At 35.1% G+C, this 25,333-nt stretch overlaps 2 protein-coding genes and 1 long non-coding RNA gene across 7 annotated transcripts; 1 reads left to right on the top strand and 2 right to left on the bottom strand.

The window, feature by feature from the left end:
• Positions 1–5,630: 5,630 nt before the first annotated feature.
• Positions 5,631–13,477, bottom strand: LOC125645856 (60S ribosomal protein L12-like). Of its 2 annotated transcripts, XM_048871727.2 has the most exons (6): positions 13,258–13,477; positions 9,711–9,784; positions 9,028–9,208; positions 6,814–6,921; positions 5,908–5,999; positions 5,631–5,687 (listed from the first exon to the last, which is right to left on the bottom strand). In XM_048871727.2, exons 1-6 carry the CDS (start codon positions 13,292–13,294, stop codon positions 5,682–5,684), a joined length of 498 nt encoding a protein of 165 aa, XP_048727684.1. In that variant the 5' UTR covers positions 13,295–13,477; the 3' UTR covers positions 5,631–5,681. The 2 variants fall into 2 exon arrangements, with proteins under 2 accessions (XP_048727684.1, XP_055997086.1); XM_056141111.1 differs by having other exon boundaries at positions 5,631–5,999; positions 13,258–13,474.
• A 1,036-nt stretch (positions 13,478–14,513) lies between these two features.
• Positions 14,514–17,585, bottom strand: LOC125661251 (uncharacterized). 3 transcript variants are annotated; one of them, XR_008796096.1, is made up of 5 exons: positions 17,475–17,585; positions 16,830–16,929; positions 15,885–16,021; positions 15,498–15,611; positions 14,514–15,240 (listed from the first exon to the last, which is right to left on the bottom strand). It is a non-coding gene; the product is annotated as an uncharacterized LOC125661251 (long non-coding RNA). The 3 variants fall into 3 exon arrangements; XR_008796097.1 differs by lacking the exon at positions 17,475–17,585 and adding an exon at positions 17,311–17,460; XR_008796098.1 differs by lacking the exon at positions 16,830–16,929 and having other exon boundaries at positions 17,475–17,532.
• A 23-nt stretch (positions 17,586–17,608) lies between these two features.
• LOC125645855 (uncharacterized) lies at positions 17,609–24,573 on the top strand. 2 transcript variants are annotated; one of them, XM_048871725.2, is made up of 4 exons: positions 17,609–17,663; positions 18,440–18,502; positions 18,934–18,978; positions 19,195–24,573. In XM_048871725.2, the coding sequence occupies exon 4, from the start codon at positions 20,082–20,084 to the stop codon at positions 23,220–23,222; it is 3,141 nt and encodes a 1,046-aa protein (XP_048727682.2). In that variant the 5' UTR covers positions 17,609–17,663; positions 18,440–18,502; positions 18,934–18,978; positions 19,195–20,081; the 3' UTR covers positions 23,223–24,573. The 2 variants fall into 2 exon arrangements, with proteins under 2 accessions (XP_048727682.2, XP_048727683.2); XM_048871726.2 differs by lacking the exons at positions 17,609–17,663; positions 18,440–18,502 and adding an exon at positions 18,506–18,587.
• Positions 24,574–25,333: the final 760 nt, after the last annotated feature.

Raw genomic sequence — 25,333 nt, 5'->3', positions numbered from 1 at the left:
CCAAGTTTGTTTGAAATTAGCCCAATGGTTCTGGAGAAGATTTTCTCAAGATATTAATGTATTTTCACTATTATCTCCCCTTGGAGAAGGGCATGGCCCTTCATTTGAACAATGGTTCTGGAGAAGATTTTCAAAAGATATTAATGTATTTTCACTATTATCTCCCCTTGGAGAAGGGCAAGGCCCATCATTTGAACAACCCCCCCCCCAAGAATGTTTTATGCCAAGTTTGGTTGAAATTGGCTCAATGGTTCGGGAAAAGAACATTTAAACAAGAGGCCCATGGGCCACATCGCTCACCTTGGCCCATATCTGAAGACTTTCCATATATATTTGCATGTAAAACCTTAGTCCCTATTATGGCCCAAACTACCCTTTGCAAACTTGAATCTACACTATGTCAGAAAGCTTTCATGTAAATGTCAACTTCTTTGGCCCAATGGTTCTTGAGAAGATTTTTAAAGCTTTTCCCTATATTTGTATGCAAAACTTTGACCACCACCCCCACTTGTGGCCCCATCCTACCCCCCCGGGGGCCATGATTTGAACAAACTTGAATCTGCACTATGTCAGAAAGTTTTCTTGTAAATATCAGCTTTTCTGACTCAGTGGTTATTGAGAAAAAGATTTTAACTATATACTTGTATGTAGAACTTTGATCCCCCTTGTGGCCCCAATCCTACCCCCGGGGGTCATGATTTGAACAAACTTGAATCTTCACTGTCAGAAAGTTTTCATTTAAAAATCAGCTTTTCTGGCTAAGTGGTTCTTGAGAAGAAGATTTTTGCTATATATTTGTATGTAAAACTTTGATCCCCTATTGTGGCCCCATCCAACCCCCGGAGCCCATGATTTGAACAAACTTGAATTTGCATTATGTCAGGAAGCTTTCATGTAAATCTCAGCTTTTCTGGCTTAGTGGTTCTTGAGAAGATTTTTAAAGTTTTTCCCTATATATTTGTATGTAAAACTTTGATCCCCCCTTGTGGCCCCATCCAACCCCAGGGGTCCATGATTTGAACAAACTAGAATCTGCATTATGTCAGGAAGCTTTCATGTAAATCTCAGCTTTTCTGGCTTAGTGGTTCTTGAGAAGAAGATTTTTAAAGTTTTTCCCTATATATTTGTGTGCAAAACCTTGATCCCCCCTTGGGGCCCCATCTTATCCCCGGGGACCGTGATTTGAACAAACTTGAATCTGCACTATGTCGGAAAGTTTTCATGTAAAAATCAGCTTTTCTGGCTCAGTGGTTCTTGAGAAGATTTTTCCTGTATATTTGTATGTAAAACTTTGATCCCCTATTGTGGCCCCATCCAACCCCAGGGGCCCATGATTTGAACAAACTTGAATCTGCATTATGTCAGGAAACTTTCATGTAAATCTCAGCTTTTCTGGCTTAGTGGTTCTTGAGAAGAAGATTTTTAAAGTTTTCCCTTATATATTTGTGTGTAAAACTTTGATCCCCCCTTGTGGCCCCATCTTATCCCCGGGGGCCATGATTTGAACAAACTTGAATCTGCACTATGTCGGAAGTTTTCATGTAAAAATCAGCTTTTCTGGCTCAGTGGTTCTTGAGAAGATTTTTAAATGACCCCACTCTATTTTTGCATTTTAGTGATTATCTCCCCTTTGAAAGGGACATGGCCCTTCATTTGAACAAACTTGAAAGCCCTTCACCCAAGGATGCTTTTGGCCATGTTTGGTTGAAATTGGCCCAGTGGTTCTGAAGAAGAGGTCGAAAATGTGAAAAATTTAACAGATAGACCGACAAAAAGCGATAAGAAAAGCTCACTTGAGCTTTCAGCTCAGGTGAGCTAAAAAAACAAGAGGCCCAAAGGCCTTATCAGTCACCTGAATACTAGTGAAAAAGTATCACTACTTCCATTGGCTATGAAATCTAGAAAAAATTTCCTGTTCTGAATATCCAAGCTAAATTCTAATGTTCTGCAACAGTATAAAACAAGATGTGTTTTTAAAACTTCACTGCCCTCAAAAGTGCATACACTGATGAAAGGCTTTTAAAAATAATAGGTGTATCAACATTAAAACATCAAAAGATGACTGATTTGGACTCATCATAGTCATAGCCCTGGGTTGTGAAATTCACCATTTTTTGTACATTCTTTTCTGCTATTCCTAAGTATGAATTTAGATTTTATACAGTATCAGCAAACTTACACATAAATACTATATATCCTAAGTTTGGTCCCACCCTGGGGTCAAAACCCTTACTCTGGGGAAAATCAAATTTACAATTTTGGTAAAAGACTACCTGCTCTATCCATTTAGTTTCAATTCAGTATCAAAAGCACAAAAGATGTTATTTAAGTGTTTTACACACAACACTATGTAACAAGTTTGGCCCCGCCCTGGGGTCAGAACCCCTACCCCGGGGATCATGAAATTTGCAATTTTGGTAGAGACTTTCCTGCTCTACATCACTACACATTTAGTTTTTCTCAAATGTGTGTGGTTCTTGAGACGAAGATTTTTGAAAATTGGATCATTTTGGGGCAGTTTTTGCCCTGTCCCCAAGGGTACAGGAATTCTGAAATTTACAATTTATGTTCCCTTTGTTCCAAATATGTTTCATACCAAATTTGAAAAGAATTGGAATGATAATTATCAAGAAGTTAAAAAAGTCCATTGTTCACACATTTAATAACTGACCATTTTGGCCCCACCCCAATACCAAAACCCCTACCCCTGGGATCATCAAATTCACAATTTTGGTAAAGGACTACCTGTTCTTTCTAAATATCTATTTACTTTCAATTTAGTATCAATAGCACTAAAGAAGATGCTATTTAAGTGTTTTACACAAACACTATATAACAAATTTGGCCCCGCCCTGGGGTCAGAACCACTACCCCGGGGATCATGAAATTAACAATTTTGGTAGAGGCCTTCCTGCTCTACATCACTATGTATTTAGTTTTTCTTACATATCTGTGGTTCTTGAGAAGTAGATTTTTGAAAATTGGTCATTTTTGGTCCTGCCCCCAAGGGTACAGGAGTCCTGAAATTTACAATTTATGTTTCCCTTGTTTCAAACCAAATTTGAAAAGAATTGGAATGATAATTATCAAGAAGTTAAAAATGTCCATACATTTAATAACTGACCATTTTGGCCCCACCCTGATACCAAAACCCCTACCCCTGGGATCATCAAATTTACAATTTTGGTGAAAGACTACCTGTTCTTTCTAAATATCTATTTACTTTCAATTTAGTATTAATAGCACTAAAGAAGATGCTATTTAAGTGTTTTACACATAAACACTATATAACAAATTTGGCCCTGTCCTGGGGTCAGAACCCCTACCCCGGGGATCATGAAATTAACAATTTTGGTAGAGGCCTTCCTGCTCTACATCACTATGCATTTAGTTTTTCTTACATATGTGTGGTTCTTGAGAAGATTTTTGAAAATTGGTCAATTTTAGCCCCACCCCTAAGGCCCAAGGGGTGCTGGAGTCCCGAAATTTACAACTTATGTCCCCCTTGTCCCAATGATGCTTCATTCCAAATTTGAAAAGAATTGGAATGGTAGTTATTAAGTTAAAAATGTTCAATTGTTAACGTACGACAACCAATTGCAATAGGTCACCCGAGTTTACTCAGGTGACCTAAAAATTCATTCCAATTTTGCTATTTCATTATTACCTCCCCTGGGAGAAAGGTGTTGCCCTTCAATTGAACTTCAGTCCCTTGCCCCAAGGATGCTATGTGCCAATTTTGGATGAAATTGGCCCAGTGCTTCTTCTGGAGAAGCCAAATATGTGAAAGTATACAGACAATGGGTGATCAGAAAACTCACTGAGCTGGAAATAATGCACTTTTTCCTCATATGTATGGTATAAGTTTTGAACGACATTGGTCCAAATGATCAATTGGGTTTTTTTTTCTTTATATAGGGTAGGGCCGATACGATACATATTGCAATACTTATGCCACGATTAAATTTACAGAAGAAACCAATAATATCATTGAAGAAAAGTTAAATTACCAAGATTCACATTCATAATTCTAAAAGCAAAATGTTTCCAAACTGCCAAATGGCAAGATGCATGTTGGTTCTGTAGTTTAAACTGATGAAGTGTATTATTTTCATAAGACTCAAAGTAAACTAGTCTGAACTTTATTTGAAGCTATTTTGTCCCTCATGCAGATAATATTAGTTACACAGTTAGTTAGTGACCTGATACGGAAAAATACATGGTGTGAAAAGAAAACCCGTATCGGGCGAGGCTTCGCCTCGCCCGATACGGGTTTTCTTTTCACACCATGTATTTTTCCGTATCAGGTCACTAACTGACTGTGTAACGAATTTATCACGTCGAAGACCTCTAACTGTATATGTGGGGGTCTATATCATACAACTTAGTCAAATGTCTTTCCTTTTGAAACGGCTGCAAGTCGAACCCGACGATAAATAAAATTACTCGCCCAATACGGATTTTCCTCGCATGATACGGTTTTTTTCACGGCGTCATGTGACCAAGATCTGACCAATCAGATTTCAACAATTTTGTCTGAGGCGTGATAAAATTAATTACAGGGCGAACCCAATGTATTTTACTGAACCAGTTTGTAATAAACGTATCAAACAGAAAATCGAAGCATTGAATTTGAATCAAGGGTTTATATTGTACAGCATCGATATTTCAGTGAATCGTTTCAGCCCCAATACTGGGTATATGCCAAGACCGACAAAATAATCCCATTACTTGTTTTTGTGCAATATATGATCAATACTTGTTCTTACTTAAGAGGTGTATTGGTCCAAGTCCGTCCAAGGAACATTTGTGATCAATTTCTGAGGAAAGGTTCAAGAGATTGGAACTTTGATGTCAAGCACTTTTAAAATATGGGTTTTTTTTCTTTATTGTATTCCGAGTGACCCCGACCTTTCCCAAATCCGAACATTCCAATTTCTCTGACTGCCAACTATATCCTTCCCCCGTAATTTTTCAACTAGCATCAAGTACCTATGGACACGTTAGAAATCACCTGTGTTAAAGGGAAGAGGAAAGAAGCAGGTAGATCCCCTATAAGTTCTCCCATAGTTGAGGAAGAGGGGGGTGGGATTCGATTGGTAAACCTACATTTCCGCCACGTGAAGCCCCCCCCCCCCAATCATTATTCGGTAATAGCATTCCCATTAAACACCCAGAGATATTAAAATTTGTAACAAAAATTGAGCTACATTTGGCATCAATGTTAGACAAAACCCATTCAGATATGAACATGTAGATACAAAAGTTTCATGAAGTACTGCTCGACATACTTGAATTCAACAATGTAACAGTTAAAATGGTGGTCTAACTACCAAAATACGAATAAACCATGGTCTGAAAAACGCAGATACAATGGGCATGGTATATATTTAACCGCAGTCGCAATTTTAACGCCATCTCGAGTGAGGCACTCCAATATGAAGCAAAGATGTTTGTAACACCCCCCCTCCCTCCCCCCAACAAGGTAATATATCAATTCGAAAGTATAAATAGCAATTCTTTCAAGAGCCGTAACTTTCATAACCAATTTGGCAAAACAATGCCAAACAAAATACCAAAACAAATACCCCTTCCTAGTCAAGGGATACAAACAAAACAAGCAAAACGAATTTTTCACTGGTTTTCTTTTTTTTTTTAATTTTCATTGTACAGCAGTCAGTCTACTCCTGCAAAAAAGTAAAAAATTAAATCATAAGAGGCCATGGAAAATGCATGTTTTTCTAAAACACAATTACTTTTTTTCTAAATTGTCAGCCACATTTCCTGTGATGAATCTAATTTTTCTGCTTCTAATTTTTATCCATTTATAATTAACAATTAGGGATTTCAGAGAAAAATAGATTTCTTGTACATTTTTTCTTTCAAAATAAAAACATGGGTGCTCACATCTGGAACTTCCATCTCTCCTGCGTTGATTTTGTCAATGATGTCATGTGGTGGGGACCTCTCCACAGAGCATCCGACTGACTGGGCAGTACCTATCAAAATACAGAGAAAATGTTTCAATTTTACAAATAGCCAATATCTATAACTAGTCAACATCCCTAACACTGGTATTAAACTGATGATAGTAACGATCGTTACTATCATCCCAAGATGGCAGAAGGAAATTCCGGAAAGACCACGTCTACTTATTATATCTATTTGTATTGTTTATTTGCGAATGATATGTAGGCAAGAAATATCATACACTAGCAACAATACGATCAGTGGTTTTTTATCTTTTATACGGCTCATATGAACAGAAAATTCGTCGTTGAAAAAACAGCGAGGATGATAGTAACGGAAATGAAGGATGATAGTTACGTAAAACTTTCGTTACTATCATCCTCGCTGTTTTTTCAATGATGAATTTTCTGTTCATATGAGCCGTATAAAAGATAAAATAACACCTGATCGTAATTGTTGCTAGTGTATATTTCTTGCCAACATATAATTCGCAAATAAACAATACAAATAGATATAATAAGTATACGTGATCTTTCCGGAATTTCCTTCCGCCATCTTGAGATGATAGTAACAATCGTTACTATCATCAGTTTAATACCAGTGCCTAAGTAGTTAATATTCAATTCCACAACTTTCTATCTCAGGATGAAAATTATCCAGAAGCAGTTGCACGAAGGTTAGTTACATTGGAATTAACTTTCAGATTTATAGTGTTAAGTAGACGTTAACTGTCAGTTTAAGTTGACTTCAGTTTTGTGCAACTGGGCCCTGGATATTTGAGATCTACAAATTTTTCCCAAATAGTGTTTTACAAAATGTGAAATATGATTACAAGTCACTCACCTAAGATTTCTTTACAGGTACCAGCAAAATTTTTTGCCATACTCCTAGGACGCATTTGACGGGCAATATTTATTATATCATCCATGCTCAGATTTCCACTGTGCTTTACTGTGAAAGAAAACAAAGCTCAATTTCAAAAGAAATATAAGAAAAGATGTGTGAATGTAAATATTATGTGATGAATATCTAGTGTACTGTTTCTGTACATCGATTTGAACAGGATTTGATCAATTGTTTTGCTGTTTTCCGCCACACTCAACAATTTTTGAGTGATCTGGTGGCACCCAGTTTTTATTGGTGGAAGAGAGAACCCAGATGCAATGTACCATGGGAAGAGACCACCGACCTTCCGAAAGTAAACTTTCTCACTTACCGGCGCGAGCGGGATTCGAACCCGCACCGACCAGAGGTGAGAGGCCGTGTGATTTTGAGCATGATGCTCTAACCACTCGGCCACAGAGGCCCCTGAACAGGAGATGCAGAGTACCAAAGTACATCACAAATTCGACTCATTCGTCGTGAAATGTTCCCGTTAAACCTTGAATAAACATAAAATGACGTGTAATCAGTATTAAGTATATTTTCATTAATGACATCACAGTGGTAGGTACCCCGTATTGTGATTTTGCTATTAAACTTGATTTGTTTATGATTAATCTAACATCCTACACTATAAAAATACTGGTCAAAGATTTTGCAACAAGAAAACTTCTCTGGCAATAATGTTCATGTATAGCTGGCCAAAAATTACAGATAGTGATGGGCAATCGGACCAAAAACCATAATCAATTATCGGACACATGTAATAGATTATAATTGCAATTAGAATTTGAATCGATCAAGTAATGGGATTTATCTTAAATCACAATGTCTGAAAGTTATCAGTCAGACTCCTTTACCTGACTGTTGTCATTGTTATTACCATTAATTCTCCCTTTATTTTGTTTGCTTGTTTTTTGATCGGGTTTGACACACAGAAAAGAAAATCTTAACAAAATTGAAATGACTTCCCGATTTTTTAAAATTCTTTTTTTTTTTTTAGTCAAGGATGTCGGCAACTTTTATTTTGTAAGGGCTGTTCCAGAAATGATCAAATGGGGGGGTCGGGCGGCAAACGATATTTTTTTGTGTGGGTGGTTGTATTTTTTCATATTTTAATTGGTCCGTGGTTGGACTGTTAAAAAAATATTTATTATGGGTAGTGGGTAGTTTCTGTTGTTTTATTTTGTGCCACGTGGGTGTTGAGTTTTCAGAATATTTTTATTGTCGTTCTTGTCGTGTTGGTTACAAAACGTCGGAGGGAAAATTGAAAACGTGCTTTCGAAATCGGAAGTAACATAGAACTATTCGAGTTGTCGCTCTTTGCAGCGCATAACTTCCCATTACGGCACTCTTCAAATTAGAGGCGCGTTTAGTAGGGTCCCTTTGGACGTGATGGCGGCAAACTCTGTTCTGTAGATTATTACAGTTTACAGTGCATCGATTTTGGGAATATTTTGAAACCAATAGGTAATCTGTTTTCTAATAAAAATAGGCAAACCTTAGTTGATTTATACGAGGGTACCGATGCGTTATATTTATCAGTCGGTGTGATGGTGATATAAAGGCCTCCGGGCGCAGGCTCCATTAGAAGACGAACTATTCGTGGAAAAATAGCATCGTTTGGACTCCCAATCTTTCCAACATTCCCGCCATAGATGCCTTTGATTGTTGATGTGACATCGTTTCTTCAGAACTACTGTGATACAATGTCGCACAGGCATTACCGCGTCATTGACTAGAATGTTTGTCCCGAAAACCTCGCGAGATTTGTACCGTTTTCATTTTTAAAAATATTTTTGTGGTGGGTCTGGTTAGTTTTTTTTTTTAATTAGATGGGTCATTGTAAAATGAGTTTATTAATTTGATGGGTCATGGGGTAATTTTTTAAAAATTTTTATGGGTGCTTGGTATATACAAAAGGTGCCTCCCGACCCCCCCATGTATTTATTTCTGGAATAGCCCTAATCGATTAGTAGCATCATAGAGCTTTAAACGACGACAATCGTTTCATCACTAACTACAGAGTCAAAATTTCACTAGCAAGAAACTGACTGACTTGTATGCAAACTTGTTTAAATGGTATGATCAGACCCATGTCCTAATCTTTTATGAGAGTGCTCGTTTTTAAAAATAATTGTTCAGATTCACTTTCTCCATCATTAGTGGTCTTACCGTGCTTAACCTTCTTCCTGTCTCTGGGTGGCTCCTTCAGACATTTGATGACTAGAGAGGAAGCACTAGGCACCACCTCCACCTTGGCCTGACGGTTCTGCACCACCAGTTTTACTGTGATCTTCAGTCCCTTCCAGTCTGTTGTACTCTTGGCAATGTCATCACCAACTTTTTTGGGGGACTACAATCCACATTCAAACAAAACACATCAATATATATTCCCATGTTAGTATCTCTTCATATCAGTGATGTAAGGACTTAAGTATTACAACTTACAACTCTGCTTCATGTACCATTAATATGGCACTGGGCTCCGAGCCATTTGAAATTGGAAAATTGAGATCTCCAAGGTCAAATGACATTTTTTCCAGTAGATGTAATGATGTTGGAAATTACATCTCATCTGACAGAGACAGACTAGCTCTCTGGCAGACAGTCGCAGGTACAAAATGTCACGACAGCCGGACGGTCGAACTAAATCCAACAGCCAGCATACAACAGTTACAAATAAGCTTTTATTATATAATTAACGAATTCATTGATGTGAATTAATAAATAACACAGCACTAAAACTCAGGGCTGGCAATTTGTTAACGTAGCCAGCCCTGAGAATGACTCAATTTCATTCAGTTTTTAACCCTCACAATATGATAATCTAGATCACACTATATACAGTAACTTACCAGACCCAAAGGACCGATCTTGGGGGCCAAAGAAGACGTAGCTGGAACTTCACCACCTACAGCCTTCACATACACTGAAAGACAGAATACACAAAACTGAAATCTAATCATCAACCATAATTTGAGGTGAAGTAATCTAGTAATATTTTCATGGTATTGTTTGATGCAAGTATATATAATAATTAGGGGGTGTTACAAATTGTAAATTTTGACCCTCTAAATTTCTCGACTTTAAACAGACGGGGTTCTACAGAGATAGAAAAACGGAAGGGAGGTCTGGGGGTCCTCCCCCAGCGGGGTATCTAGGGGAAGCACCCCTAGATCAGGGGCCAAGGACCCCCCCCCCCCCCCCCCAACGAAAAATGGATATTTTAACTGCAAGAAGTTTTTTAGGAAATGAATTCTGGGAACCAATTTTAAGCCCAACAAAACTGCCAATAATAGCAAGTATTAGTTCCCTAACCTTTAACACAGAGGATAAAGGGAAGACTTGAAACTATTCTTAAGAAGTGAAAACTTGGCTATTCACCGATTGAGAAAGAGAGAGAGAGACAGAGCTAATTAAAATTACTGGTTAATTGGCTAAATTACAATTTAAAAATTTTCAGACAACTAAGTTTATCATTCGGGCAAGTGAAAGTTTGAGTTTACTTGTCTGAAGGGCAAGTGAGATAAAATGTTAATGTTTATCCCTGTGCACTATTTGTGATGTAAATAAATGAGGTAATATGATCTACACAACTTTGGTCAGACATCATTAAATAAAATTTTTCTCTCTACCAAAAATGCAGTGTGCAAAATTGATGGTGGACTCATAGATAATGTCTATAGAAAATCTTGTCTATATCGATCTAACTGGCGATAGTCCGAATTGCTTATGGGAAATCATCTGTGTTACATTTATTTGTTTTTGCGCACCCCTTTCTTATAATAAAATGTTCCACAATCTAATAATGAACCAGAGTATTATAATATTCCATATTTAACAAGAGGGGTTGGGTGGGGGTGGAGACCACCAGAATCAACTGGATGTTTATGTTCGCTTTCATCTTCGTCAGTGTCCTTGGTGAAGATCTAAAGATGTGCTTCGATTAATTACTATATGTAGAGGGTGCGCGCTCTGGCATGAAGTGGAAACCAGGAGCAAATTCAAGCAAGTCTGTACACAAAATATCAGAAAGTTAGAGGGATAAAAAAAAAAATTCTCATTTTCAGAACCACTGGTAGAACGACCAGGACTGGTTAAAGTTTGATCAAGATGCATTTATAATAACAGCGAAAGTTGAATGCTATCTTTAGTGGGTTTTTTTATTTCAGTCTGAAGGAATTTGTATTTGTTGTAGTATAAATTGAAAATAAAACGATTGCAGACCAAATGTCTACAGCATTTGAAAAACAGTTTGGCAGGGCCTGGGAAGGGGACATGCCATGGTTTTACAGTCTGTTATTGGTGATATCGGCAACTTTCCTCAACGATAAATAAAAACTTCCGAGACTTCCCAAACGACAGTGAACATGCTGACAAATGCAACATAACATTATTCTCTATGGTGAATCAAGTACAGGTCTCAAGGAAGGTCAGTTATTTAAGACTAAAGTGTTCAGGTCCCAAGGAAGTTTGATTGTTTAAGTGTTCAGGTCCCATTAATTAAAGGAAGGTTGATAGTATTAAAGTGTTTTACGCTGTTTCGGCAATATTTCAGCTATGGTGGAGGTACGGTCAATGTTCAATATGGTACAGTAAGAGATGTAGATTCAGAAGATATGAAAAGTCATGTGGAGTCGAAAAGTTCAAATAATAAAGAAAAAATAAATTTCCATGGATGGTTTATGATAATGAAACAGAACTAAATGGAAAAAGAGTATACGTTTACACAAAGATGTACCATTTTCAAGACATCTTTGTTAATAAATCAATTCAGAATTCATTCAAGTTTTGTTTTGTTTAATTTGCATCAATTTCTTCCGAAATATGATCATTTTTATCATTAACAGCAACATAGTGAAAATGTATCGATCATTTAAAATTACTTATTTTAGAAATGGCCCCAGTGTATACTCTCAGGGCCCAAAAATTTTGAATGGTCAATGGCCCCAAGTGTTGTTTATCCTTCCCAGGCCCTGGTTTGGCACACAGAGATTGTAATAGTTTCAATTCATAACTTCATACCAGCAAGAAATAAATGCAAGAGTGATATACAAAATATAACCAGTTTGGACAATGTTCAATGCACGATAACAGACAGTCGCAACGGTAATTTACCAGCAAGTAACTCTTTATAAAGAGTTAACAGCATGTTCATTGTTAATTAAAAACTCACTCTGGTCCCTCTAAGGCCAAAATAAAATATATGTGCATTTCCTGACGCTACCTACATTTTTGCTGCTGACCTTAATGATAATATTTACATTTTGCCTACTATTGATCATCACAATGTTTAAGAAGTATAAATTGTAATGTATACAGACCTGTACTCAAACTTGAAAGCATATCAAAAACCAAGATTTCAGATATGTTTTAATAAAATAATACACTTTACCTACCTTATTTTGGGGAAGTAAAATAGGAAATGCATGCATTTTATTTTGGCCTAATCTAAGATTCCTCATACTCTTACCCCCACTTTTATATTGTGGCATTTGCGGAGGAGAGTCCAAGCAGACTTCATATTGATAAGTGAGAACTCAGCTGTTTTGCCTACCTTCTTTAACTTTAATTCGCAGAAATACCTTCCAAGATGCGTGAATTCAATATTGTCGGATGATTATTCAAAAAGTTAATCTAAGAGTTAATATGAAGCTACCACTGTTTAAACAACTCAACACCAACAAATGAAACATCATTTTGACTTAAGATTGCCTTGTCGTCGCTTGATTTCTTAATGCATGACATCAGCACAGAAATACACAAAATTTCAATTGGTGTCAAGGTAGTCATGATAAACTTAAAGAATTATCATCCAATAACCGAATCCTAGCTAAATCAACGAAAAGGTAAGCAAAGCAGCCATATCAGCTGTTGTCGCAGAATTCCCACTTTTCAACACAGAGTCCGCTCCGACTCTTTCCCGCACAAGCCACAAGTTAACAGCCGGGGCACGTGTCACACATGCCACAATATAAAAGCAGGGGTACGAGTCAGAGGAATCTCGGATTAATATCCAATATCCACGTGGCTTCTCGCACGTTTGTTGGAATTAAGCAATTATTTTCCTTCTGATCTTCTCATTTACAAAGAAAATAACAATATCCACACACATTGATGCGATGACAAGTCTTGCTGCTTCAAAACCGAAAGAGAGACATCAATCTCCCACTCCTGCACATGTACATGATGTAGCTGTGCTTTACTGTGAATAAACATTCGCGATACTCATTGGCATGAAAAGTGTATTCAATGATATTCCATAAAATCAACAGCCTGTAAACATGTAATCCATGTATATATACAAACCTGATCACGTCTCATTCAGCAGCACGACTGTTGATCAGTCGAATAAAGGGGGGGGGGGGGTCATTATGTCTTTTTGTCGTAATATTCTCTTACCGATCATAATAGCGGTTGGATCAAATTTCGGACCCATCTTTGTTTTATCTTGTTACTTTTTTCGAAATCTAGATGACGGATATGGTGTTGGATGAGCCCAGCTGGACACGACCAAAAGCAAGTTGCACCACACCGTCTGAGAGGTCTGGGGAAAAGGAAGTTGAAAGTTTTACTTCCGGTTATCTGAACAATACGAATCTCACTATTCGCAACTTTAGGACTTAGCCTGGTACCCGAGGCCTTCCGATGTTCAAAGAACGAAGGCCAGGCATCGGATGTCGAATGGATTCTTCCACTGATCAAAATCCAATATGGCGGACTCAATGGTAAGTAATGGGAATGTACGTAAATGAGCGTATCATGGCTTAATTAGCTGTGTCACTTTCGATTTTATGTCATTAATTGCCAGAGACAGACCTTAGGAAATGTATAATACTTGGTTTTCCATGTGACACGCTTGTTTGATATAGTCTTATCCCTTTGTTTTCAAGTAAGTAGGTGATGATCAACTCGCATATTTTTCACGTGTGTTAAATTAAATCTAACCGTGTCACTTCGTTTTTTCTACTATTGATGGGTTGCTGGCGAAGATATATACTAAGTTTTATAGATGACACGCACCAGTTTTCTTATTTTAAACCGACAATTTCAGATCGAATTTCCTCGACTAATTTTGACAGGTTATTCTTGCAACTGCTAGCTGTTTATGAGCCACCCTTGCATTTTGTAAATAATTGATATTAAGAAAGATAACATTTTATTCTAGAAAGATACAAGTTAAACCTACATGCCCTAATTATGTAAACACAATGTGGAAATAAGTTTTGGCCTCAAGATCGATTGCCTGTATAGTTGTATATTGTTTAACGTCCCTCTCGAGAATATTTCAATGTATATATGTCAGTTACAGTCATTGTTTGATTCTCTATTGTTTAAAATTCATTCATATTCAAGGGCCACCATCAATTGCCTGTATTTAGACCTATACTTGATACTTTGGCCTTTTGAGCAGTGAGGATCAGACTGTTCCTAATTAATTGTGCCACAATATTTCAGTTAACAATCTTATTCAATGATCACTCTATGTTAACTCTTTTCTCATAATATGCAATCAGGTGCAGAGGACCTATTCTGACCCAGATAATCACTGGGTTACAAAGACATTTCTCTCAGCTAGATTTAAAGGTATTTCACAAACAGAAATGCTAGATTTATCTAAATTTCAGGATATTAGACTTTCTTCATGAACAAGGAATATATTCAATTCAAATGCTTTATTGACGACTAGCAAACATGAGGCATACATTATATATACTAAGCTGTATGTATATTATATATATACACACATATACATATATATATATCACACCAACCAGTATCAACTGTACAAGAATAATACAATATTTACCCTCCAAGGCTACTAGTTCTTAATATATGCCAACATGGTGTACTGGTGCACACTTTCGTATCTGTACGATGGAGGAACAGGTTCGATTCCTGTTGTTGGCTTTCCTTTGAAAGAACTAGTTGAGATCTTCCATTGTTTAAGAATACTTCAATATATCATAGCATTTAATGTCAATGACACACACTTGCACAGAAAACATGTTTACTAGTCTAATGAAATAGCTAAATTTTATTTAAAATAATTATTTGCATAGAAAAGGTTTCTAATAAAAGAAGGTTGTGATCAAGCATTTCTTGTGCAACACATTCCCATCTGAAAGTTAGCAAAATTCCTCATAAGTTTTATCCCCAAGTAACTGAAAAATGTCTGTGTTGCATGTATCCATTTCAAAGATTCTTCAATTTCCACATGAAACAATGCCAAATCTCCTTTTTCAGGTCTTTTATGTCATATATTTCTCTGGCCATACAGTGGAATGAATTACTACTCCTCCTACTGTTAGCTAACTTCTTGATCTGAGAACTGACACTCTCAAAGTTCCTCCATAAGTCTTTCTCAAAAAGCTCACCTCTGATCTAAAAATTAAAAACAATGTCACAAAACATCAGTATAATCAGTAAAGATTTGCATTGATATGGATCAGGAATAGTAGTAAATACACAATGCACATACATCATAAATATTAATTATGTCGTTACATGTATTTTACCATAGATAAATAATGAAACAAGTCTGTAATTTTTGCAGAAGATGAACAACCAACTGTGAATTTTGAATGTCAATATATTTCCCTTTTCATCTAAAGTTTTATATTCATGCAGGTTTTACTTACACAAACAAGAGGGAGGGAATGCTTGTATGCATGCCATATTCTTCACTTCCACTCAAAAAATTCTCATTTTCAAGGAAGTCTTCTGAAGATCTGGCTTCTCCTTTTTTAAAGGGTCTGCATGATCACATGAAATAAAACAAGGTAGGTCAGTTCATTCCATACAAAAAATCATGCATTTTTCACTATTGTGTTTTATCAATACAGAAATTGTCAGTATCTAATATAATCAATTTGGGATTAAATTTCTTCCACTAACAAATAGAACATATTTTAGAATATGATAAACTTCTCACACCTTTAGATGCCAGAAATAATTGTTTTTGTTATTGCTGTAAGAGGTGGGAAACTTGAAATAACAGACTGTAACAAATTGATTTAGTTGTTAACCTGTTCTGGAAGTCTGTAATTCTTCATTCAAGTTGGATGTTAATTCCTTCCGATATGAATTGGTTTCGAGGAGGATGGGTCCTTGAATACCCCTTTAGAATTTCTTTCTCTGTCTTTTTCCATCTGGAGTCTGTAGACTACATGGTAAAATAAAGAGATCAATCTGGTTATCTTTCTTTTCCCTTTTCCACAAAACTATATTAAGAGTCATTAATTTGGTACACAAGTACCACAAATTTAATGTATTGAAAACTATCTTGAAATTTGCAATACAGTGAGAGAAACAGAAATGCAAAACTTTGTTTTTGGGGATGAATGTCTTGGGTTTCTCCAGATTGTGATCTTCTACATTTTTTCTTTGAAGCTTTAGCAGGTGTGATTTTATTATCAAATCCAAGCAGTACAATGAGTTTGTGCAAAAGCATAACAATGAAATGTTACTATAGTGCCATATTGTGTACTTCACATTATGTAAAATTTGTTTTTGTTGTGATACAGAATTCCTGGCTACTACAGCCTAACATTTTTAAATTGAAGTGTATGAACTCAGTTCTCTCATAAAGAAGACAAAGAATTTGAGTTACAAACAAATGCAAAATATAATGCTAACACAAAAATAGAATACCTCAATGTATAACTTTTGGCAAATATAAAAATTGTGGACCGACCCACAAATATAATTTTAGACAAACAGGACAGTGAATCAGTGAGGAATAGTAACTGTTGACAATGAAATTGTTAGTAACCCCTTCTGAAATCTGAAGAATATTCAAAGTAAACCAAAGTAACAACAGAAACTTTAAATCAAGCCTATTGGATCAAGCATAAAGTTGGCAGGTCAACATAAGAATTAAATAATTACATTGTCAGACACCATGTTACTGAATTATAAAATGCATAAATAGCCTTATCTGCTACACAAGCAATATATATATCTTATTATACCTGTTGGCATGGTTTTGCATATTCATGAAGCATTATATATGAGGGTGTTTTTTTCATCTACTATCAAGTGTTTCTTCTTTCCATATGTATGGAAATTCATCTGAAATTAAAACGATTAATATACATAATATTGAGAATCTGTAAAATTGTACACTATAAGTCCAATAAAAGCTTAAAACACCCCTATCATCGCACAAGAAAGTCATCATATAAACTTCAGCTATAGCCTATAGTCTTATCAAAGTAAAGCACGTCATTAGATCTATATGTAATAAAAAATTATCCAAAAATGAGTCGAGGAAATTCGATCTGAAATTGTCGGTTTAAAATAAGAAGACTGGCGCGTGTCATCTATAAAACTCAGTATGTATCTTCGCCAGCAACCCAATACAACCCATCAATAGTAGAAAAAACGAAGTGACACGGTTAGATTTAATTTAACACACGTGAAAAATATGCGAGTTGATCATCACCTACTTACTTGAAAACAAAGGGATAAGACTATATCAAACAAGCGTGTCACATGGAAAACCAAGTATTATACATTTCCTAAGGTCTGTCTCTGGCAATTAATGACATAAAATCGAAAGTGACACAGCTAATTAAGCCATGATACGCTCATTTACGTACATTCCCATTACTTACCATTGAGTCCGCCATATTGGATTTTGATCAGTGGAAGAATCCATTCGACATCCGATGCCTGGCCTTCGTTCTTTGAACATCGGAAGGCTTCGGGTACCAGGCTACTTTAGGACTAGGCTATTGCGCATGCGCTATTTCTCACCTTCACCTTCTGCATCCAACATGGCGCAAAGTTTGACAGTGTTTTTCGTAAGTAATGTTTATCTTTTAGTTACTGGTGTTTTTTTCACTGAAAGTGCATTTTTGAACAAACGGATCATGAACGTCCCTTTAGTGATGGATATTCTACAACACATGTTACGTAAAACACTGCTTTTAAATGTTGTTTCATAGAACAAGCATAAGAATGGTTTTAATGAATACTGGAATTTTATAAGCCGGTTAGTTCAAAACATAAATTGGTGGTATTAATAGGTTAAATGTGTCAGAATAATTTAATTTCCATGTAATTTATTCAGATGCTTTATTACAAGTACTCAATATATGTATTGCATTCATCGCATAAACATACGTGTGTATTAGCATTTATATATATGCATTTCCATGCAACCCAGCTGTAATTTATCTAAGTTATATAACTTTATTAATGAGTCAGTGATGATCATGAAAATAATGGAATGCTTCAATGCACACAGGATAGGCTTAGTGGACAGTTCACAACACGAAAGGAGGTCTCTCATCTTGAAAATTCATATAACAGTATTGTTATGAACTCTAATGTTAGAATAGTATTGTGGTTATGTAGTTCAACTTAGTATTTAAATTTTATACATGTTAAAAATTATTACGCAACTTTTTAGCTATGCCATTACACTAAGAAATCCAATCTAATTTAGTCTAAATTAGCTTAAAGTTGTCTATTGTCATAAATTACTTTAAAAAATGATGGAACACTGATCATTTATTATGTTGAATCTTATAGAGAGATATCTCAGTTACTTCATGAATGTGTCTATTTTTTGTAGGTTGTAGTGCTCTTTACTATAGTCTTTGGGATGAAAGATGGCAGTGACCAGTTCTCAGTTCCTGTAAGAATATATACAATATGGATGTTACTTTAAAATTAGAATGCTGGAGTTGGTTGGCTGAAATACAGTTTGTATACAAGTATATGTACGCACATACATGTACAACAAGCCACTCCACACAAAAATTACAGATTTTGATTTTTTCAATGATACCAGTTAGAATTCAAAATGCTGGCCTATTACAAAGAGTAAATTCTCTCTCTCTCTCTCTCTCTCTCTCTCTCTGTCTCTGTGTATTTTTTTTTTAATGTGTTTCGTCACCAATCAAGGGCCCTCGAGGGGCATATACATGTACATACAATTTTAACAATATATTATGTATTTTCATGTCTGTATTTTATCTTTATGTATGTTTGAATATGGTATTACAAATGTACATGTGTACATGTATTACATTCTTTTGTCACTGTGGTTCATAATTTTTAATTTAGATGACTGGAGATATTCCGTTATTGGAGTTGCTTCCTGAGATACCAGTAAGTTATATATATACTAAGAAATATCACAAAGCCGATAGAATATATACTCAACTGATTTCTTCAGGAGTAAACTGTATTATATGAATACCCATATGTGTGTGCAAGACATCTAGTTTCAATTTCCATTGAATATATTTACATTAGGAGTATTCTGTCAAAGATATGCAAGTGGAAAAATTTAAATTTATTATAGTCTTATCATGCTTATTGTAGAGAACAGTGGATGCCTACCCTCAACAGTTTTCTTTGGATTCAACTGATGTAAGTATAAGTAAATCCTACATCTGAGCCATGGTTTCAAGTAAGTTGTTGAATAAGAAATTTGTATCACATATATTTACAGTCATCAGTTCTTAGCCTGCATTATTTAATCTGAGATTCCTCTGACCATTTACTTCCACTTTTATATATACATGACTGGATCTATCACTTGTTTATATATATATAAAACTACAAGTAAGAGTTAGAGGAATGTCAGATTAGCCTGAGCTGAAGACTTATGAAAATCATTTATCATTGACTGCTTTTTGAATTTCTACTTTATCTCCAAAATCAAGAAGCCAAGTTGAAAACCAAACTTACCATATTAAAATAAAAGTACATAAAGGGGATGAAAGGTCTACACAAAAAAGGAGTATTAAGAAGAAATATTGAACATTATATTATCAGCATTGAATAAATGGCCATGACCATTAGTCATTCCAATGTTCATTAACTGTGGTGGATACTGCTAATTTACACAAATTTGTTAGATTTCTAACACACAATAGATTTTACGCTAGTGTCAGTCTATTGTCTAATATTAACGCATGGTCTTTAACATGAATACTACATTTTTGTAGATTTCAGAGACTGACTCAGTAATTGATAGAGTCATAAATAATGAGGTCCATTTACAAATATTAGATGATTCTGAACTTGAACGTACCCGTCAGGATGAATATTTGACATTATATGGACTTCACAGACAACCAATAGTAGGGGATGGGAATTGTCTCTTTAGGTCTGTTAGTCTTGCCCTCTATGGAAACCAAAATCATCACCAAGAGCTACGAAATGCAGCAATACATGAAATTGAACAAAATTTGGATATTTTTCATATGTTTTTCTATCATTCTAATGGTAACCAAATGACTTATCCAGAAATTCAACAAGAACTGAATAATCTTAGGCAGTTAGGCACTTTTGCAGGGCAGGAATCAATTTTGGCAATGTCTAGGCATTTTGGAATCAACTTATTAGTAACTGTTGGTGGTGATCAGGATAATCCAGAAGTTGTGACGCTTGAACATGACTTTGGAAATTCAAATTCTAGAATTCATTTGATTTGGACAAGGGCAGGGGGTGGACATTATGAAACAGTGACTGAAACATCACCGCCAGACAATCGGAGAGAACCAATATCATTAGCATTCAAAAGTAATTATTGCTGGAATTTTGATCATTCTGCATGTAGGAAATTTAACTTGGATACATTGAACTCATTGAAGACTTCAAACAGACGAGAGACAATTGATATACTAGAAAATCCTCCCATGACAAAATCTACAGACTACATACAGACAATACATTCATATGATCAAGTTACAAATGTAGAACGTGGTATCTATCAGAAAAATCAGTGTTCAGTTTGCATGAAAATTTTCCATGATAAAGCAAATTTGAATAGGCAAAAGAAATCTGTACATGAGAAAGAAAATGGTAAAAGAATGCCATGTATTGTTCCATCATGCGACTTAGATTTTTATCATGTTGAAATTCTTGTGAGTCATTTGATAAATAATCATGATGCAGACATTAGGGTGGAAGATTTGAACTTTGAAAATCTTGATTCTTTTGAGAAATATTTGACAGAAGCGTCTATAAACAAAAACACAAGATATGTTTTGCATAGACCAAAAACTGTAAACAAGTATGGTTCTGAGAGATACACACTGGTTTGTCATAGGGATGGGAAGAAGCGAATTGCATGTGATACAAAAGATAGAAAGAGGGGGGAGAAAAAAAAGGGTTCATGTAAATTAGATGGTTTATGCTTATCAAGATTTTCAGTTTTGGTAGAGAAGGATGGAACAGTTAAAGCAAAATACATACAATCACACACACACTCAACAACTTTTGAAGATAGTAAATTTTTACCTATTCCAGATCATTTGAAGTCAGACATAAAAACTATGTTAGCATTAAAAATTCCTATAAATACAATTTTAGACAAAGTTAGAGACAAATTTAGTGACAGAAACAATCGAGATGACTTGACAGACCTGAAACATTATCATTTGATTGACAGAAAGACAATACACAATCTAAAGCAAAAGATTATTGACTCATCTGTTATTAGACACAGTGATGATGCAACATCGACATTTCTTCGAGTAGATGCTTTAAGGAAAGAAATATTTGATCCCATTCTGATTTTTAAACAACAAAATGTAGATGACAGCAAGATTGGACTGGCTAAGGAAGATTTTATGTTGGCAATAATGACGAAAAAACAGCTAGACATGTGTGAAAAATATGCACCCATAATTCTTTGCATGGATTCCACCCACAAAACAAACTTATATTCATTTAAGTTGATAACCCTTCTAGTTCCAGATGAATTTAGACGTGGTAATCCTGTTGCATTTTGTATTTCCAATAAAGAAAATGAACTAGCTATTTCTGTTTTTTTAAATGCTGTTAAAAGCAAATCTCCACAAACAAAAGTAAATATTTTAATGACAGATGATGACAATGCTGGTTGGAATGCAGCAAAGAATGTATATGGATCAAACTTAGAACATTTCTTATGTATTTGGCATGTACACAAAAACTGGCGATTAAAAATTCAGCAGCATGTTAAAGACACAGAGCAGCAAGCCGAAATTTATTGTTTATTATGTGCTGCAATGGATGCTAAGACTGAAACATTATTGAATACATATTGTGATATTCTGGTTCAAAGATTGTCTGACATTAATCCAAATTTACTGACATACTTCAATAATTATTACTTGTTGAGAAAAGAGAAGTGGGCAATGTGTTTCAGGAAAGGTGAATATTCCAATGTTAATACAAATATGTTTTTGGAAAGCTTTCACAATCAATTAAAAACAATTTACTTTGAAGGAAAAAGAAATCGTAGAATAGACATTCTGCTGGAAACCCTGCTACAGATTGAAAATAATTTGTATTTCAAACATTTGGCTGCTAAAAAGTTCAATATTCCTTCAGGGGAAATTATGAAGACTTTGGATCGACATCAGAGTAGTTTCGAGATTCAAAATTCCTCAGTCTGTCAGGTTAATGAAAACACATTCACCCTTAAATCACAGAAAAATTTATATACAGTAGTGACGCATTGTCAGAAATGTCCTGAAACACATTGTTACATGAAATGTAAAATAGTACCCTGTATAGATCTGTGTAGACATCTCCTTACTTGCAACTGTTATGACTATTTGGAAGGGAATGTTTGTAAACATCTACACAAGGTTCAGTCCTTACTTTATCGTAATACTGATAGATGTACATTAGAGGATCAGACTAACATTCATAATGAAAATATTACTGACAAGGTTATCAGTCCACCTGTTAAGAAAAGAAATATTTGTGACACTTCGACTTCATCAAAGATTCAAGGTATTCAAGAAAAACTGAACAAAATAATGTCTCAGATAAAGAATAGTCCTCGTGTTCAGGAATATAGACTGGATAATATTGTCACAGCATTGGATCACATAATTTCTGCCAATGACGGGTGTGAAAACCTCCCAAACTCCTTAAAAGGGTTTAAGAGGACTGAGAAAATATCTTCCAATGCCAATAATGTATTGCAGCCACGCTTTAGGTCCACTGCTAAAAATCCTGGGAAGAAGAGAAGAAATCCTTTAAGAAAGCCATCCCAGCAAGAGAAAGAGAAGGTGCTTCTTCAAAGCATAAATCAAGGTATAGAACAAGGTCAAAGGTCAGGTAAAACTCGGGTTGCTGAATCACAAGAAAGTCGGAGAATGGGGCCATCTGTAGCACCATATCCTCCCTTAAGACTTGTTACTACCACTGAGCCACCAGTCCTTCCATTGCAACCACAGGGTCCAGTTATCAATCCTACTGAACCTCAAGGCCTACCCTCTTGGTATAGAATTCCTCCTTCACTATATGGTAGAAGGGTAACAATTATACAAAGTGATGGAAGAAAACAAGATGTTATATTTACAGGTGGACAAAACAATAATGGTACTAAAGATGATGATAAATAAGATTGTCATTCCTTTTTATCATCAGATATACATGTATGTGTATTCCTTTTAATGTCATACATAATGCAAGTATGGATAGTGTCAACCATACTTTTAGACTTTGACAGACCATAGACAGTGGGGAAGGGTATATGGAAAATATCTTGTGTGCTTAAATCATGTTCAGTTTTCATCTAATAGTTTGTAAGGCTAGGTAATATATACATGTATTTGTTCCAGTTAATTTTTTTGTTTCAGTTTGTTTTATTCTAGGTATTTGTGTACTGCCTGTCTATTAATGTAAAGTTTTATTGCTTCAAAGAATTTCAAGACCACTCTAGCAGTATGTGCTATTCAATTTCAATTTTTAACCGATTGACAACTGTAACAGGCATTAAGTCAGTCCAGTAGTAGACTGACAATGGTAGATGAGCTTAGCCGGCAGCTCTAGGTCAGTGTCTTGTTGCAGGACAGTCAATGAATTCATGATTAGACAGACAAGACAGATCATTTCTTGATTATTAATATTCTATCATTAACAACTTTTACTTGCTTTATTACGTTACAAGTTATGTTTATATTGGAGGATAAAATGTGTAATATTAGATAATCTCAACAGTCCACTTATAGACTCACAGTGGCAGATGTGCTTATATAGCGGAATGTTTGTGCAGGTGAATTAATGCAAGCGAAATTTTGCAAATAAAATTTTCCTCCTTTTCTTCTTACATTTTGATTAACAATTTTTAAATAGTAGTCTAGTCAATGTACAGGATGACCTCAAACTAATGGCTACAAAAGCTTTTATTGCTTTAAGTTATACTAGAATATAGTCTCAACAACATATAAAAAATATACAAAAGATTTTATATTAATTGTCCATATCCAATCCTGTAATTTGAGTTTTAAATAATCTGATACCAGTTGATATGATATAATTACTGTATTTAAAAAATTTCACATTTCCACGATTTCTCAATGTAAACCCAATATTTGCCCCAAAATTGAATTTTCCTCCAGTTATAATTTTGTATTGTTTTAATGTTACTTGTACACATAAATACCTTATTTTTAGTGGTAATTAGCTTTGTACCAATTAGTTTGAGGTTTGGCTTAAATTTTGACAGATTGACTAGACTATAGGCCCATAATACTAACTTAAACTAAAGGATTTATGAAAGGATACAATCGTTTTAATGTGATTTGTTTCATTGCTGCAGTATTCCATTTCAAAATGGGCCGAAACTTTCCTGGTTTCTTGAATAAAGCTCAATATTTTAATGTTTAAATATGTGAATTTTGAGAGTATGTAAAAATAAAACTTGTAAAAACATACATGTAGTGAAAATGTATATTTGAAACCAGGAAGGTATCAGGGAATTTCCTTGACAATTTTGGTGCCTCAGTTTGATCTCTTCTCTGACTGATGAGGCCCAGGGAGACAAACTGTCATCAGATTCATTTACCAGGAAACTTGGTAGGGATGTATAACATTGTGATTTTCATACAGACTCACTTCTCAATTATGATAGACAGTAGAAAACCACAAGATTTTATAACATAACTTGTATACATTGCAGAGTTGGTCAATTCTGTAGGCCAACAATAGCTATTTAAGATGACTCACTACACCCAGAAATAGTTTCTCAAATCAGTACGAATTGATTTAATTATAAAATATATGATGATATACAATAAGTATATATTCCAAAGAGGCAAAAAATATACAAATTCTCATTTTTCAAAAAACAAATGAAGAATCAGGTACGGAAACAATTTTTACTTTACTGGTCAAAACGACGTGAAGAGGGTCAGAAATCAGGAAAACTCACAACATATTTTTCGTATAAAGAAAACTTTACTATGGAAAGTTATATATTTTTAGAATCCCTAGAATTAAGAAAAACTCTATGTAGATTTCGAATTAGTGCACATGACCTTCGAATTGAAAGAGGAAGATATGAATTTACAAAAACCAATTCTGGCCAGAAGATTTCTTTAGAAAGAAACAAAAGAATATGTGAATTATGTAACCTTAATTGTGTTGAAGATGAATTTCATTTCCTTACTGATTGCCCATTCTATGTTGAAGAGAGAAATATATTTATGTTCCCCAAACAAAGTTTGGGAAC

The sequence above is a fragment of the Ostrea edulis genome, chromosome 6 (assembly GCF_947568905.1).
Source record: "Ostrea edulis chromosome 6, xbOstEdul1.1, whole genome shotgun sequence".
NCBI lineage: Eukaryota > Metazoa > Mollusca > Bivalvia > Ostreida > Ostreidae > Ostrea > Ostrea edulis.
This window is presented reverse-complemented; position numbering and strand designations above follow the sequence as displayed.

Coding starts and splice junctions, on each gene's coding strand:
- LOC125645856 (XM_056141111.1), bottom strand. CDS start 13,294: ATGGGTCCGAAATTTGATCCAACCGCTATTATGATCG. Junction 9,209..9,710: donor AGATCGGTCCTTTGGGTCTG/GTAAGTTACTGT, acceptor TGTGGATTGTAG/TCCCCCAAAAAAGTTGGTGA. Junction 6,922..9,027: donor CAGGAAGAAGGTTAAGCACG/GTAAGACCACTA, acceptor TTTCTTTCACAG/TAAAGCACAGTGGAAATCTG.
- LOC125645855 (XM_048871725.2), top strand. CDS start 20,082: ATGTTTTTCTATCATTCTAATGGTAACCAAATGACTTATCCAGAAATT.